Source organism: Myripristis murdjan, chromosome 4, assembly GCF_902150065.1.
Source record: "Myripristis murdjan chromosome 4, fMyrMur1.1, whole genome shotgun sequence".
In the NCBI taxonomy this organism is placed as follows: domain Eukaryota; kingdom Metazoa; phylum Chordata; class Actinopteri; order Holocentriformes; family Holocentridae; genus Myripristis; species Myripristis murdjan.
This window is the reverse complement of record NC_043983.1, coordinates 19297552-19312910: the sequence shown is the minus strand read 5'-3', so window position 1 is coordinate 19312910 and position 15359 is coordinate 19297552. Positions and strand designations below refer to the sequence as shown.

Below are 15359 nucleotides of genomic sequence, written 5' to 3'. Positions count from 1 at the left end.
CAGAAGGCGGTTCTATCCTATTTACTTATTTACGTCACGTATCCGGATGCGACAAGGGAAAGCACGCGAATTGAACGTTGCGAAGTTACGTTTATAAACCTAAATGACTTGCTATGGCTATGTGCAAGCTGAAATGCAAAAAACGAAGTCATCCAGTAATCTGTGGCGATGAGATTTTCGCGATTCCCTCTCCCCGCGTCTCCGAGTTGGTCTCTCCCTCCCCGGGTTTGGTTGGTGAAAATATTTCCGGCGCTGCGGTTGGTCAGGGCGCTGCGAGTCTCTCCTCTGATTGGTCGAAAGAAACAGGGAGGTCTGTTCCTTCCTGAGCGTTCTTCCGGCTTACATGTTGTTGGGAGAAAGAAAAGACGAATGGGAAAATTGCAATAAATAGCGACAATTGCTCAGTAACTCTGCGATACGGTAAAAATCTGCACCCACACAGAAATACACTCGTTCAGCCAGTCCCGTGTGTTATTCGCCAACAAACTCTTTGGAAAGTTGAGATTTTTTTGCAAGAAAAGCAGGCGGCACCAGCGTTCGCGAGTGCAACGTTAGCTTGCTGGCATGCTAAGAGATAGCCGCCGGCTAACGAGCTAGCTCTTTTTTTTTTTTTTTTTTACTTCCAACATTACCGAGATTAAAGAGGTGGCCGCAGTGCAGTTTTTATCAACCAGCTCACATCGCGTTTGATCGAGTTAGAGTACGGTGGCAAAGAGGACTTTCTTGTACTTGCTGGTAACCTGTAGGTTAACTTAACATCTGACAAATTACGTTACGCTATAGTTAACGTTACTGACGAGCAGCTGTGTCATTTGCCTGTAATGTTGTTGGCGATTCAACACCATGCTATCGACTGTCCAGCTCTGTTGTCCTGATAATCTCATCATATTTTAGTTATATCCCGTTTATCAACATCAGCTAGCCGACGCTTTCTGCTCATCCTTTACTTTTTGCTAGCTGGTAACCCGCAACACCCCCCCATGCTAGTGTGTTATGTCTCACCATTGGCTTGTTATTAATTAACCTGAAAGCATTTGTTATCATGTCCTTTCTGTGGAGGCAGTATATATCGTGCGGCTCGTAATTGGTGCGAAATTGACTCCAATACATGTGATATTAGCTTTATTTTCCCACTTTGTGTTTGTTGTAGGTGACAAACTGTTAAAATGAGTTCCCAGCAATTCTCAAGACATGGGCTGCCTGCTCCCACTGGAGGAGCAGCCCAGATCCCTGCTGGCGGAAACCTGGTTCCTGTGAATCAGCCATCAAATCAGCAAGGTATGGTCATTAAACTTGTAGAATCACAGCGCATGTCAGATGTAGTTAGGATAAGATGGCTTTTGAAGTTGTGCACAAAACATGTGTCACCATCAAGTCATGTTTTTTTTTTCTATCAGCTGGTGCAGATTTGGATAACAGTCGTGATGCTGACCATGGGCCGCAGGATCATCCTCCCAGTGGGGGTGGAGGAACCTTAGCTTTCAGAGATGACAAGCAAGAGACCGTGGTGGTCAGACCTTACCCACAGGTCCAGACACACGGCCAGCCTCAAGCCTCGCCCCAGACAGTGCCCATCCAGCCTGGTACGCCTGTGACTGTGCCTGCCCCCTCTGTACATCTCCCTCAGGGCCAGCCTGCAGCCCTCACTGAGGGCCAAATGAAGGTGAGGAAGACCACGGTTGCATCTCTGGCAGTTGAAACCTCCAGTATAATATTATCTAAATGGGTAGAAAAAGACACGGATATAGAATTGAACTGATGGTTTGGGTTCCTACCCTTATACTGTTACTTGCTACTCATTAGTAGTACATCCTCAAAGTTTGACCTGTCAGCTCTTTCCCTATTGTGAGAACGAGTGCTTTACTGGGCGTGTTCTTCTCCAAAATGAAGTGTATCTGACCCTGCAGACGGGATGTCTTTGAGTGGCGAATTAGTTTTGAAGGATGCACAACAAGACACTGTTTGGTATTCATTAGGTGATCTTTTCCAGCCCTCTTACTTGCTAACTACTTTATTTATTTATTTCTGCATCACTACGCGGCAGCTACCCTTACTACCCTTAGTTTTTTTTTCCATACCTGGTTCATGAAGCTGCTGCATAGTGATACCGAAGCAAAGTAGTTCCAGCAGATAGAGAGCAAGGGGACTGAAAATAGCATTGATAATGAATCCCCAACAATCAAATGTCATAATGCAAAACATTTGAAGATACCATTTGAAGATGATTTGACTTGAGTCATATTGTCTTTCTTTAGCTGAAGGTGTACAGGTATTGTACGTCATATTTACTGTTCCATGGCCAATGGAGGCATCTCAGCAACTGCTACTATATAGAAATAAAATTCTAGTATTTAGCCTTTTTGGTAACTCTGTTGTACTCCAAACCTTCAGTGGTGTGACAACAAATAGTTCATTTGCATCTCTGTGTCCCTTTTATTAAGGCTGTGTTGAAGTCACCTATGCCAAGTCGTCTCATTGCCCCAGCACCAGCTTCCAACCAGGGTCATATTCCCATACCCCCAAAGGTGCCTGGTCACATTACTGTCACTTTAGAGAGCAGTATTGCTCCAACCCCGTCCATTCCTGTGGCAACCATTAGCGGTCAGCAGGTAAAAACACTCTGCAATGACTTTTGGTGTAAGATAAGCCTTTATTAGTCCCACCACGGGGGAATGTTGTTATTTCTGTTGATTGCTGATGTTCTGGGCTTTCATTGTGTTTCAGGGTCACTCCAGCAACCTACACCACCTAATGCCAGCTAACATCCAGATCATTAGGAGCAGTCCCCCTGCATTGCAGATTGGGACTCCTGCGGTCCCTCCTCAGACATTCACCTCCCATTTACCTCGGGGTACGCATGGTATAATCAGTATGACAACACTTTAGATAAAATTGAAACAGCAATACATTTGTCTTTAATTTTTATCAATGTATGTTGCCTGACCAGTGTGCTGTTTGCCCTGTAGGGGCTGCTGCTGCAGCTGTAATGTCGAGCTCCAAAACTGTCCTGCGGCCAGCGTCTGGAGCCAGTGCCGGTCCCGGCCAGCCCACAGTGCAGCATATCATCCACCAGACTATTCAGGTGCCCTGATCTAATTCCATTTGAAGCAGCTGGATTATTATGAGGGCCATTTAAACATATTGTGTGTGTAAACGTATTGTGTTTTCCCTTTGTGTTGGCAGTCTCGCCCTGCAGTGACCACCTCTACAGCCGTGCTCCCGACCGTTGTGGCTCCTATCTCAGCAACTAGAACTCAGTCTCCAGTTATCAGCCCGACAGTCACACACTCTGCAGACATGGTGCATGGGTAAGTAATATTATGATAAGATTTTTTTGGACTGTACCATAGGGAGAGATCATGAATGGTGAAGTAGTAGGAATAGTAATTAGTCAACTCAGTCCCCACTGATTTCAGTCATAAAGACTTTCATATCTAAATAATAAAGTGTTTTCTTTTGGGAGATAGTGTGTTAAGAAATTGGAAACAGTGGGATGTCTGTGTTTAAGTTCTGTGGAAAAAGCTGCTTTAGTGCTCTTTTTTAATGCCCCTTAAATCTCTTGACGGGCACCTTCCGAAGCCACAATCACAAATTCATCGTATAGTGCATTCTGGAGCTGCAACGTCTGAAAAATATTGTCTGAACTTTCACTTTTTAAGTTGGCATCGTTTCTTATTTTTGGCTACGGGAAGCAGTACATGTTCACTTATATGGAACAAACTATCTGTTGGATGATATAGTTAAACAATGGGATTACAACTTATGCTTAACCCTGTTTAATGTTGTCATTTTCCTGCCTCAAGTCCTGATAACTCCTTGCATTTTGTGTTTTCTTGGCTACATTCTTTTAATGTTCTGTCTAAAATTTTGGCCGTTAATATTTTAATTTTTTCTTGAGAAGAGCACCTGCAGACATCATGGGTTTCCTTTCCCTCCATTTTTCTGGCCCTTTCCCTCCGCCAGTTTTCAGCCAGCCATTCTATGCTTGTATTGCTTTCTGATGGGATGGTATTTTTTTGTCTTTGTGATTCTTTCAGGCGCCCTGGACTGACTATTCACCCTCCTCCAGCCACCATCAGTATTCAGAGGCCTCAGACGTCCCGGGACACCGCCACACGTATAACACTGCCCTCACACCCTGCAATTGGAGCTCCAAAGCCCCAGCCTCCACACACCATGACACAGGTTGGGCCCCGCTTAACATAGTGCCTCTTTATGGAGGTCTATAAAAACAATGGCAAGACATCGTGTATAATGGCTGAAATACTTTGAAAGTAACTGTTATTTTCCCCCACAGAAATCTATCTTCAGTACCGTGACACCAGTAGCTGCAGCAACTGTGGCACCAATAGTTGCCACTAACACTGTGCCATCAACCACCACAATAGGTATGGCCTGTCTGTGTATCAGTATCCAGCATACAGCAATAGTAATGTACAATTCATCATATAATGAAAGAGATAGTTTACAGAATTCTCATCAAAAGAGGAATGGAAGGCAAAATACATACTCTCCAGGATTCTCTGTTTGAATTAGCTTTCTTCAGCCTGTTGTAGATGTGTGCACACTACCATTTTTGACATTTCTCAGCCTGTTTTCAGTGCTCACCTGTCACATGAGCAGCCATATCACTTGAAAAGTCATCACTGTTTTGATAATACATGTTGTTTTTGTATGTTTTATCCATCTGTCTGTCTCTCATATACCCAATCCTGTCTTTCTTCCTCATGTTTAGGCACTGTGCCACATACCCAAATGACCAGTAGTACTATTGTTACCATGACAATGGCCTCACACTCCTCTCATGCTACAGCAGTGACCACCTCTGCCATCCCTGTCGGTAAGTTCACGCTTTACTCAAAGCCCATTGTCGTGACTCGATGAAACACTGTTGTATGCTTCGTAAGCAGGATGTGTCAGTGTAAAGTTATGTAATTTATAGCGCATTTTTACCAACTCTCCTTTTGTGTTTGCAGCTAAAGTGGTCCCTCAGCCCATCGCCCACACTTCTCCCCGTGTACAGCCTGACTACCCAGGAGAGAGGGCGAACCTCATCCCCATCTCAGGCCACCGCTCATCTCCCAACCCAGTCACCATGGAAGCAAGAAGTGACAACAGGTGAGCGCAAATGTCTGAGGCTGGTGAACTAATTCTGAGGTTTAGGGCTTGTGAACACCAACTGTGTTTGAAGCAGTTTAATCGAACCCTGGAGTGCTCGCTTGTTCAGTTCGTTTGAGCAGATGAGAGCAATGTTTTTTGAACTCGGGTGCACACCAAGTGATTACACCATGACACCTGACAGCGTGGATCGCAGTCCTCTTTAATGGTGGGAATCCATAAGTGTTTGATCATTTCCCCAGGCTGTATTTACTGCCTTTTCAGGTCAAACAAAACCTCCGCTCACAGAATATAAATCCAAGCTTATTAGAGTACTCAGTGTTTCACTAAAGTACAGCATTTATAGCAACATACATAAATATAACAATGAGAGAGGGAAGTTGTTTTTCCTTCTCTGGATGAAAATGTGTAACATGAGGTTAGAAATGTTGCTGAGGCATTTAATTTTTTTTGTTGCGCTGCTTACAAACTACATGAATTCTGTGAAGCTCTGTTTTGCCTTCCATTTCATACCGTCCAAAGCGTGCCCACACAACTGATTTTTAGTACAGAAGATACTAGGTGAAATGCTATCTGCCCTGCTCTCACTCAAACGCTTCTCGAAAGTTAACTCATCACTGACATCATGTTGCCCTGCTGAGGTGACTCACAGCCCAGAGGTGCGTTTTTCAAAGGTAGAAGCAACACAGAGTGCCTTTTTATAGCCAGTAAACAAACAGACCACGGTGTCAGTGTTGAAATAAAATAAATATTTTATGTATTCAAAAAAAAGTGCAGTCATTAAGTGTCTTACATTGACATAGTCATCCAAGAAAGCATCACAGTTCATCAGTGCTGCTTCTTTTTACCACTCTCAGTTATCTTCCAAGTGAACTGTGGTATGAGAACATGATCTAAGCCAACTACAGAGAATAAATCCGTCGTCTAAGGTTTTGTGGGTATAAGGAGGCGGATGCTGACATCTGATAGCCACGTTCAGCCATTTTTCGCACATTCCTACCTGGTGTGAACTCTGGAGAAGACACAGTGAAGACTGTAGCTCAGGCACTATTTAGTTGACTCATCTGCCATTTGTACTTTGTGAACATATGTAGGTATTTAATTCTGTTACAGCTGTCATTGTATCATCAGTTCAAGTACTCCATTAATGTTCCTCTGCTGTACATGCACTGTTACAAGGCATAGCTGTCAAGGGTGCAGCATATATTTTTGTCAGTTTGTATTCCTGTTCAACACAAATGAAGCATCGGTGGGCAAAGCACTGATACTGTGCAAACTTTATTTGTTGAGCTTCAAAGTAATCCCACCACTCACCCAAAGAATTATCACAAAATCTGGTAGAGTGAGTGCCTGAAAGCAAAAGTTGCTGCAGCATCCTGCTTTCATCTTCCTCCTGCACACTCATGTGTACATAACGCTGTGCAGTGAGTCTCCCTAAATCTCTCCCTAATGTTCTCAAACTCAACATTAATAATCATGATCACAGCATTGGGGAAAACAATCAAGATGAAAAATGTATACATAAATTGTGCAGCTGCATTTTTATCTTAAATTATTGTTACAGCGGTAATGAGCACATGACTTACATGCACAGAATTAATATGTCCAAATAATTACAGATTCCTTGTTTAGGTGCTAATGAATCTTGAGCTTGCTTTAATCTTTATTATCTCCTTTTCCAGGCCATCTGTGCCAGTGCAGTTCCAGTATTTCCTGCCCACCTACTCCTCATCTCCATACCCTCTGACACACACTTACACCCCAATCACAAGTTCTGTCTCCACCATCCGCCAGTATCCTGGTGAGCACAACTAGCTGATTTTGTGTTTTTCGTTTTCTCTTGAGTAATTTTTTCAACTCTGTATACATTTTTTTGTGGTTCACAGCAAACTGTTGTAGTGACTATTGCATGTTTTAGTATACCATTGACTGGTTAGTTTGACATACAGGGAGTCATATGAATCCTAAAATTACTCTAGGAGGTTAAAGTGCCGATTGTCTGCAGAAATTTGGGATATTTTTGGCCATATTGATTAAATAGTTGAAGAACTGCATTTTTCAGATTGTATTCAGTAGATTAGCCATTTTTCATACCTAGTCAAGTGCCTGAGTTGTCCACCTTGCACTGAATCATCATGTTCCTGCTATGAAGCATAAAGACAGACATGACTAATTTGTGGTTGTTTCTCACCAGCAGTTTTGGTTTAGAGTTAGGTATAATACTCTTTCTGATGCACTTTTACAAGTAAGCGAAAGACAATTCATACCCATCAGTTTGTACTTAAACCTCATACACTGAAGAGATTTGCCAATTTAATGACTTTAGAGCAGAAAAATCTATTTTTATTGACTGTCTTTATCTTTATAACTGACTATATCTGTCTTTTTGATAAGTTACTCCTCAAGCTCCAAGTTCTGCATTGCCCACCCAAGCTGGAGTAGGAGTGGCCACCACTGTCCACCTAAACCCCATGCAGCTGATGGCAGTGGACCGGATTGGTCTGCAGTCTGCACAAATCAGTACCCAAGGGATCCAGCCAGCACCAATTGCTGCGCAGGGGATTCAGCCTGCACCGATAGGAGTGCAGGGTTTGCACACTTCTGCGTCGATCACCACTCAAGGAATCCAGCAGGCACCAATAGTCACTCAGCAGCAGCAGCAACAGCAGCAGCCACAGTCTGAAGCGAAACCTGGTAATGACAACTTAGATGGCAGCTCAGTGAGGCAGTGTTAATGTGAATAATGTCATGTTGAGAAGTCTGAATTGTGAGTTTGTAATGTGAGCTCTGTTCCCTCCAGGAGTTGTTTTGGCTGACGGCTTTGTAGCTAGCCCCATCAGCAGCACATTCAGCAGCACCCAGCCAGTAGCTACCATGGTGCAGGCACATGCCCAGGGAGGAGTAGGAGGAGCTCCCACCCTGGTGTCCTCCCCGAGACCCAGCATCCTCCGCAAGAAGCCTACCAATGAAGGGTGAGTAAAGCACTTGAGTCACTGTCTTTTAATGGAGCTTGATTTATAGACACTAGTGGTTTATAACAAAAATATTATTCATTCGCAGTCACATATTCTAGATGATTAAGGCCACTCTCATGAAAACCAGTTAAAGATAGACCAGGCAGAATCCCTAGTTACCATTTATTGATTATTTTGATTTTTTTAAAAAAAATGGAAACAGGATTGTTAGATTACACTTTAAGCAAACATAACCTACTTGGCTTTGTGTGTTTCAGTTGTGTTCGTAAGAACCTGATCCCGGCCCAGCCCAGCGAGGCCAACAGTGGCAGGATCGAGAGTGGAATGAGAGGAGCAGGATCTCCCAGACCTGCAGGGTGAGCTTCTTTCACATCTGTCACATCAGCTGCATTCATATTCACGTCCTGTGATAACTGTTTTGATATGAGTCTGTAACATGATCCTTTGAATCTCTCTCTCTCAGTGTGAAGCCCAAAGCTGAGGTGCACATGGCCATGGCACCTCCCGTCATGGCTACAGTAGAAGCATTGCCCTCTCAGGGTGGGGAGCAGCAGGCTGTGTCCTCCAATGCTCAGCACCTCGCCCAAGCCATTCCTACTATGTTGGCCCCCCCTGGGCCTGTGCCCCCCTCCCAGCCATCCACCGTGCTCTCTGCCTTGCCAGCAGCCATGGCTGTCACCCCCCCTGTTCCTGCCTCAATGGCCAACACAGTGTCCTCTCCCACTCAGCCTGCTGCCAGCAGCACCGCAGCATGTGCTGCCAGCTCCGCTTGTCCTGATGTGAAGATCAAGCAGGAGGTGGAGCCCATGGACACTTCACAGCCAGGTAAAGTGCATGTTTTCCCCCCACATGTCATGAGCAATGCGGTGTGGGACATAATTGATCACGCAGACTGTAATATACCTTTAAGTGAGTGCATATATGTACCCTCCCACCCGCAGATGCCAATGTGAACTTGTCGTCAGCACCAGCCCTCACCACCCAGGCCTCCTCCCTTAACACTCCTGCTACTGGAGATCTGATCCCTGGGGCTTCCCCCAGGAAGAAGCCCCGCAAGCAGCAGCATGTTATTTCCACAGAGGAGAGTGAGATGGTGGAAACCAATAGCACAGACGAGGAGAGGGCCACCGGCAGGCCCCTCACTGGCCGGGCTGAGAGGCGCGAATCTCCTCCAAGGGAATATGTCGGTATGTAATTGCATCCCTACTCATAGTGATGATATGATCTTACTTTTGAGCACTATCACTTGTTCAACACTTTTTTGCTCTTCAGACGAGGAAGGAGTGCGTTACGTACCAGTGAGGCCACGGCCACCTGTTACCCTTTTGCGTCACTACCGTAACCCATGGAAAGCTGCCTACCATCACTTCCAGAGATACAGCGACATTCGGGTCAAAGGTCAGTGGGTTGTATGCAGATGTCAAATAGTTCTTTTTTTTTAACAACATGTATGCACAGTGACTTAATAGCGCTTATGAGAATGTGTAACAGTGGCTCTCCCCTGCTCATAATGGTTCTTGTTCTCTCTCAGAGGAGAAGAAGGGCTCCTTACAGGATATGGCCAATCAGAGAGGAGTGGCATGCAGAGCACAAGGCTGGAAAATTCACCTGTGTGCTGCACAGCTCAGGCAGCTGGTGAGTGCTGGCTTCGGGGTGCAGACATAAAAAATGCTGACAACCTCCAAGACAGCCCGATTCATTCCATTCTCTTTTGTAAAGATGCAAGAGGAGGAGGCAGGGGCATGGAGGTGTTTCATGGTGTTGATACTGCAGGATGTTGCAGTGCATGTTGGGTTTTTGTATTGTCTGCATTGTGGGAAATTATGGAACTAGGCCAGTATTAATAGAACATTAAAAATTCTTGTGGGCCACATACAATTATGCCATGGACCTGATCTGGCCTTTGGGTCTTGAGTTTGACATGATTTAGAGGGATGGATTGGTCTGTCTCCAGTCGATCTTCTCTCTCACACTCTTTTGGTTGGATTTTGATGAAACCTAAAAATTCTGCATCTAACTTCCGCTCTGAAATGTTCAAATTTACACTGAATGAATCGAGAGGAGTGCTACAGTTACAAATCAGAAAAGGTGACAGTGACATGTTTGATCCTGATAGGCCTCAAGGATGTCTGCATCATTTGTAGAGAACGTATCCTCTTTGTCTTTTTTTTTTTTTTTTTTTTTTTTGCAGTGCATGCTGCCCACAAGTTATTGTTTGATTTTTTTTCTCCAGTCCTTTCAGTCAATGGGCACTTTGGTCTTTCCACGCCCATTTATTTTGAGTTTAATAATTTTAACTGTTTGGAGAGAAAGTAAACCTTGAGTATCAGCCATTTGTCAAACAAACAAACCAAAACACAATGTTTGTCTGTGGCTTCATCTGTAGTCAAGTTTGGAGAATGATGTGTACAGCCGCCTCTCCACCCTTCAAGAAGACCTGATTCCAAAGAAGAGAGCGGGAGCTGATGACGACCTTCACCGAATTAATGAGCTTATACAGGTAAGTTTATAACCTGCAGTTTAGGAACTTACAAAGTACAATTCTTGGCTGTTCAATTTCACAGACCATTGCATCATGGCTACTGATTCATGATGTTCGGCTGAACGTATTGTGAGGCTCAATTCTTTCAAGAGCTTCCTTTTCCTCTGTTTTTGTCTGTACCAACAGGTAGGTCTGGGCAATAATTCAGGATCATTTTTCAGTATAATCATATCGTGATGAAATTGGCTTGTGATTCTGTTGTCTAAAGTGATGACAAGTGGGGATGCATATTTGGGAACTTTTTTTTTTTTTTTTTTTAAAAGAATTTTCACATTAAATTATCAATCACTGTTATGACCCAGCCTTCAGGAAGCTGCACCACATGGTCCTCTTTAATCTAGCCTTAACATACAACTGACTCTGATAATCATGAACAGAATGGAGCATACAGGAAGCGATAGAGATGGCGCACTCGGCGCTATCATTGAAACGCTCCTGGGCAGTAGAATCATCACTAACAAGACTGAGCCCTGTCACTGAATAAACAGTTGTGTCTGTGTAGTGTTGTGTGTTTTGTATTTTTCAGCACTTCAAGAATTTCCCTATTTGGGATCAATAAAGTATCTATTTACCTATATATCTATCTAACTAGTGGCGTTTGTATTGTCATTTGCTTTCCATATTTAGGGAACTGTCAAATTGTAAACCACGCTGAGTGAGAAATTTATTTGAATGACTTTAGTGCCAAAGAAAAATACTATTTTTCATTCACCAAGACTTGTAAAAATATGCTGTTCACACATCAAGATTACAACATCCTGCCTTGCAGCAGCCTGTCGAAACAGTCATCAAGCACAAAGTTGAGCTATAGGGATTGTTTTTCAAATGCATGCAGTTACATTTATGACCTGTATTAATTCTACAGGGTTGGGCAGCCTTGGCTGCGATTGTTTTTGGTGAAGCCAAACAAAAATGAGAATAATAAAGTTTGTACAGCTCAAGTGATTTTTTGCTTGTCCTTAGGGTAACATGCAGCGCTGTAAGTTGGTGATGGACCAGGTGACTGAGGCCAGAGACACCATGATGAAAGTGCTTGACCACAAAGACAAGGTACTGAAGCTACTCAACAAGAATGGTGCTGTCAAGAAGTCCTCCAAACTGAAGCGCAAAGAACGGGCATAAGTGGGTGCTACTCCTCTGTCGACGCCACCGCTGTCCCCTCTGAACGGGTTAAGGAGCTGCTCAGAATCTGGTGCTATGATTTGCTGCGCACAATCGCACGCACCCTCCCCATCTGCCTGAGAGTGGACGGAGAGAAGTGACAGGAGGGGTTCAAAACCTGAAAAGCAGAAAATCCCATCAAGAGAAGGTTCTCATTCAAGACAGTGCCGAGTGTGGAAGATCTTAGGTTGCATTAGATCGGCCAACTGGCTGGCTCCCTCAGTTTTTTTTCTCCCCTCCCTTGTCTTTTGTTCTATTTTTGAAGGCCCAAGAGACCATTTTAGTCATTTTTTGTTTCACCTCTTCATTTTGTTTCCCAAGAGAAAGTGTTCCAAATATCACATAGTGTCACTTCTGTGGTATTTGGCACTCTCTCCCATATAATGCAGGAGCAGTAAATCTCAGATCCCGTTTGCCCTGTCAGTGATAAAGTGTTCAAACTAAGCTGAAAGACTTGAGCAATTACTCTGTGGGTTAAATCAAAATTGTATCAGAGGAATCCTTTAGTAAACGGTGTGTATACAGACTAATCTTGATCTCGCCCTTGTGCTCTTTTCATCAATCTGTGCCTTCATTTTCTTGGTGTACCTGAGATGGACCGGGACGTGTGAAAGCTCTCCAAACACTATGGAAATCTTAAAATAGAATTTATCATTAAAAATAGGGTCAGAGGTCAATTTCACTTCTTCTCCATTTTCTCAGAGGACCCTGCATTATTTTAATTTTTTGTTAAGGTGAGATTTGATTATCTAGTATCACAAAATGTATTAGCTATCGGCCACAAGTTTAGGTTTGATATGTTCTACTCAGTCTAAACGTTTCATGGAAGACCGTAGTGGATTGAGGAAAAAGTATTACTATTAGAAAACTTAAAAGTGGCACGTTGAATTGATGAATATACAAAGAAAAAATGCTCTTAAAGGATAAATTGTGTCCTTAGATGTTTATTTGATGATGAAAACACACTGAGTATGCATAATGCTGGGTTACCTTTACATGTAAAACTGCTGTCCATCTGAGTGCGTGGATATCATGCAGTGATTACAATGTACATTTGGTTTCAAAAGGTACCGTGCTTGAAAGAAAAGAGTATCTCTGTGTAATTAGAGTGGTGGAATGCATTTATGTAAATCACTGTAAATGTGCTTTTTGGTTTTCCATTGACCTGGTTCTTTTCAAGTTTTGTACTCTATGAAACATTTTGTGCTGTGTGATGTGGCGCTTCATTCACAGAGTGTAACGATAATAACGTTATGAGATGAAGTCAGCCTGAAACATCCAGGTATTGTACATTGTTTTTGTCTGTGTAATTATAGTAAAGTTACTTCAACAATACAAGATACCCTGTAATCTGTTTTTTTTTTTTCTTTCTTTTTTTTCAGTATCAGTTTGGGTCACAGATTCTTTTTAATCCTTTTCACTGTACACCCAAGAATGCCTCAACAACTTTTTCTTTTTCTTCCATTATAGAAAGTAAGAATTGTTTGTTTAGGTTCGTTTGTGTGCCAAGGAAATCCTCTCGATTTAGTCAAACAGACCACACCCATCTGCCTTACAGTATTATCAGGTCTATTATCATATCCTGTATGGATGAGAACACTGACTGCTTTATTTCTGCAGATATAAACTGATATACCAATCTGAAATCTCTTGCGGTTTTAAAAGTTTTAGCTCTGCTCTCAGCACACAGTCTTCCTGCGGATAATGAATTTACTTCTGCTAGCATGGAGAGTATCAACTTCTGTATTACCAGCAAGTTTACACCTTCACACTTCCAGCCTTCACCTATCAATCTGTAGACGTGACATTCCAGTCCACCTCATTATCTGCTGTTTACAACATAATTGCCTCTAAGTGCAGCCGAAAGTCTTGACGTTACTCCACCTGTGATGTCAGGATCTTTCAGTCTTAAAGGGACATTTTCCCTTTTTTAGCAAACAGATGACTTGTTGAACGCAGTTTCTGATACTTGCTGCCTTGGAGATCTGTTGCCGCCACCTGTGTTCATGTTTGTGTTGAATGCAGTGCAGTTGAAAGTAGCCCACAGCATGTACACAATTTTCAAGTAGTGTTTCAGAATGGAGGCAAATGGCGTTCGCGCCTCCTAGATTTGTAATTGTAATTTTATGTATTTTATTCATTTATGAGTCGTGAAATGAAGTTAACACACAGTTGAAATTGTTTTGAAGTTTTGGATTTCTTTTCAAGCTCATGAGATCTTTCAATTAAGTATAAGAACAGCAGTACGTTTTGTTAGGTGTTGCTACTCTCACGGAAAACGCTATGGGCAGTCTGACTGAATTCCCTTCATTTATAGCACCAATTATAGCACAGATGATATCAGTCATATGCAGCTGTTCTACGTAATGCCCTGCTATCTATCATGCCTTGGTCCACTTTTTTTTTTTTTTTTTGCTGTTGCCTCCCTTGTTGAGCATCTCCTGTTAGGTTCTGCTGAAATATATTGTATTTGTCTTCCACAGTAAATAGAACAGTCTCTAGTTGACAAACTCTCATCTGGGAAAAACACTCAAGTTAACAACCACTGTAAAAACCAGCAGTTTGACAGGAGGCTTTTCAAAATGCAGCATTATTGTTTGATTAAAAAAAAAAAAAAAAATCATGAAACTGAATCAGAATCTGCTTCTTTGGCCATGTGATGTTTTACAGAATATTTAGCAGCTCTCCTGTCACAGACCCAAGTCTCCTGGCAGGAATTCGCACTGGGTGACTCTGGCCTAACAGGAGCAAAGTCAAAGGGCCATAAAGGGGTGCTTTGCTGGTAAAGCTCTTCGTTTCCTGGTTGACGTTCATTCAAGGAAACGACCTTACAGCTGCCGGGGCTTACACCAGCACAAAGACCCCGGTGGACCACTGAAGCAAAACATTACCAGGTATGATATGTAGAAAACAGCGTCTTCAGCTCAGCGATTATGTGACTTTGATTAATGATTACTTTCGCTGCCTCAGGTGTCTATATTGTTTTCAAGGAAGAACATGAAAAGCTCATGTGGTGTAACCTGTACCTTTACAAATTCATTCATCAAGGTGTTTCTGAAATGAATGTAATCATTTGTTATTTTGACATGATTTAAATCAATGTACATTTTCACACATTTGCGCACAAAGGTAGTCAAGGTAACAAAACTATTTTTGTATCTTATGTCACTAGGGCTTATTTGCCTCAGGAGCAAAAACATGATCAACTCTCATAATTAGTCAAAATCTTAAGGTGATGAATATTTGAATGTTGTCATAGTATTTATATCAAATCTTCTGTGGCAGAATCAACACTATACCCTTAAATCCTTCTTGATTACCGAATACATATAATTAACCCATGACTGGTTTTAATAGCAGATTTTGCCATGTGAACTTACTTGAGGATGGAAATGGCAGCCTTGTGCGGACAAGATTAGTTAATTATTTTATTAGGATTCCTGTCAGCTACAACCTTGTAGCAGCTGCTCTTCCTGTGGTCCATATCAGACATCACATTACATGACAATACCAGACAAAAAAGTACAAGAAATATGAAAATTAATTCGTATTGAAGGGCTTTT

General features: G+C 42.6%; 1 protein-coding gene across 1 annotated transcript; it reads left to right on the top strand.

The window, feature by feature from the left end:
* The first annotated feature begins 303 nt into the window (after window positions 1-303).
* sap130a (Sin3A-associated protein a) lies at window positions 304-13136 on the top strand. The gene is made up of 21 exons (XM_030049450.1): window positions 304-420; window positions 1151-1278; window positions 1398-1663; window positions 2442-2609; window positions 2725-2851; window positions 2967-3082; window positions 3184-3308; window positions 4038-4185; window positions 4298-4388; window positions 4736-4840; window positions 4977-5118; window positions 6801-6919; window positions 7513-7812; window positions 7919-8090; window positions 8351-8449; window positions 8557-8918; window positions 9035-9280; window positions 9366-9491; window positions 9625-9728; window positions 10480-10593; window positions 11599-13136. The coding sequence occupies exons 2-21, from the start codon at window positions 1167-1169 to the stop codon at window positions 11755-11757; spliced, it is 3201 nt and encodes a 1066-aa protein (XP_029905310.1). The 5' UTR covers window positions 304-420; window positions 1151-1166; the 3' UTR covers window positions 11758-13136.
* Window positions 13137-15359: the final 2223 nt, after the last annotated feature.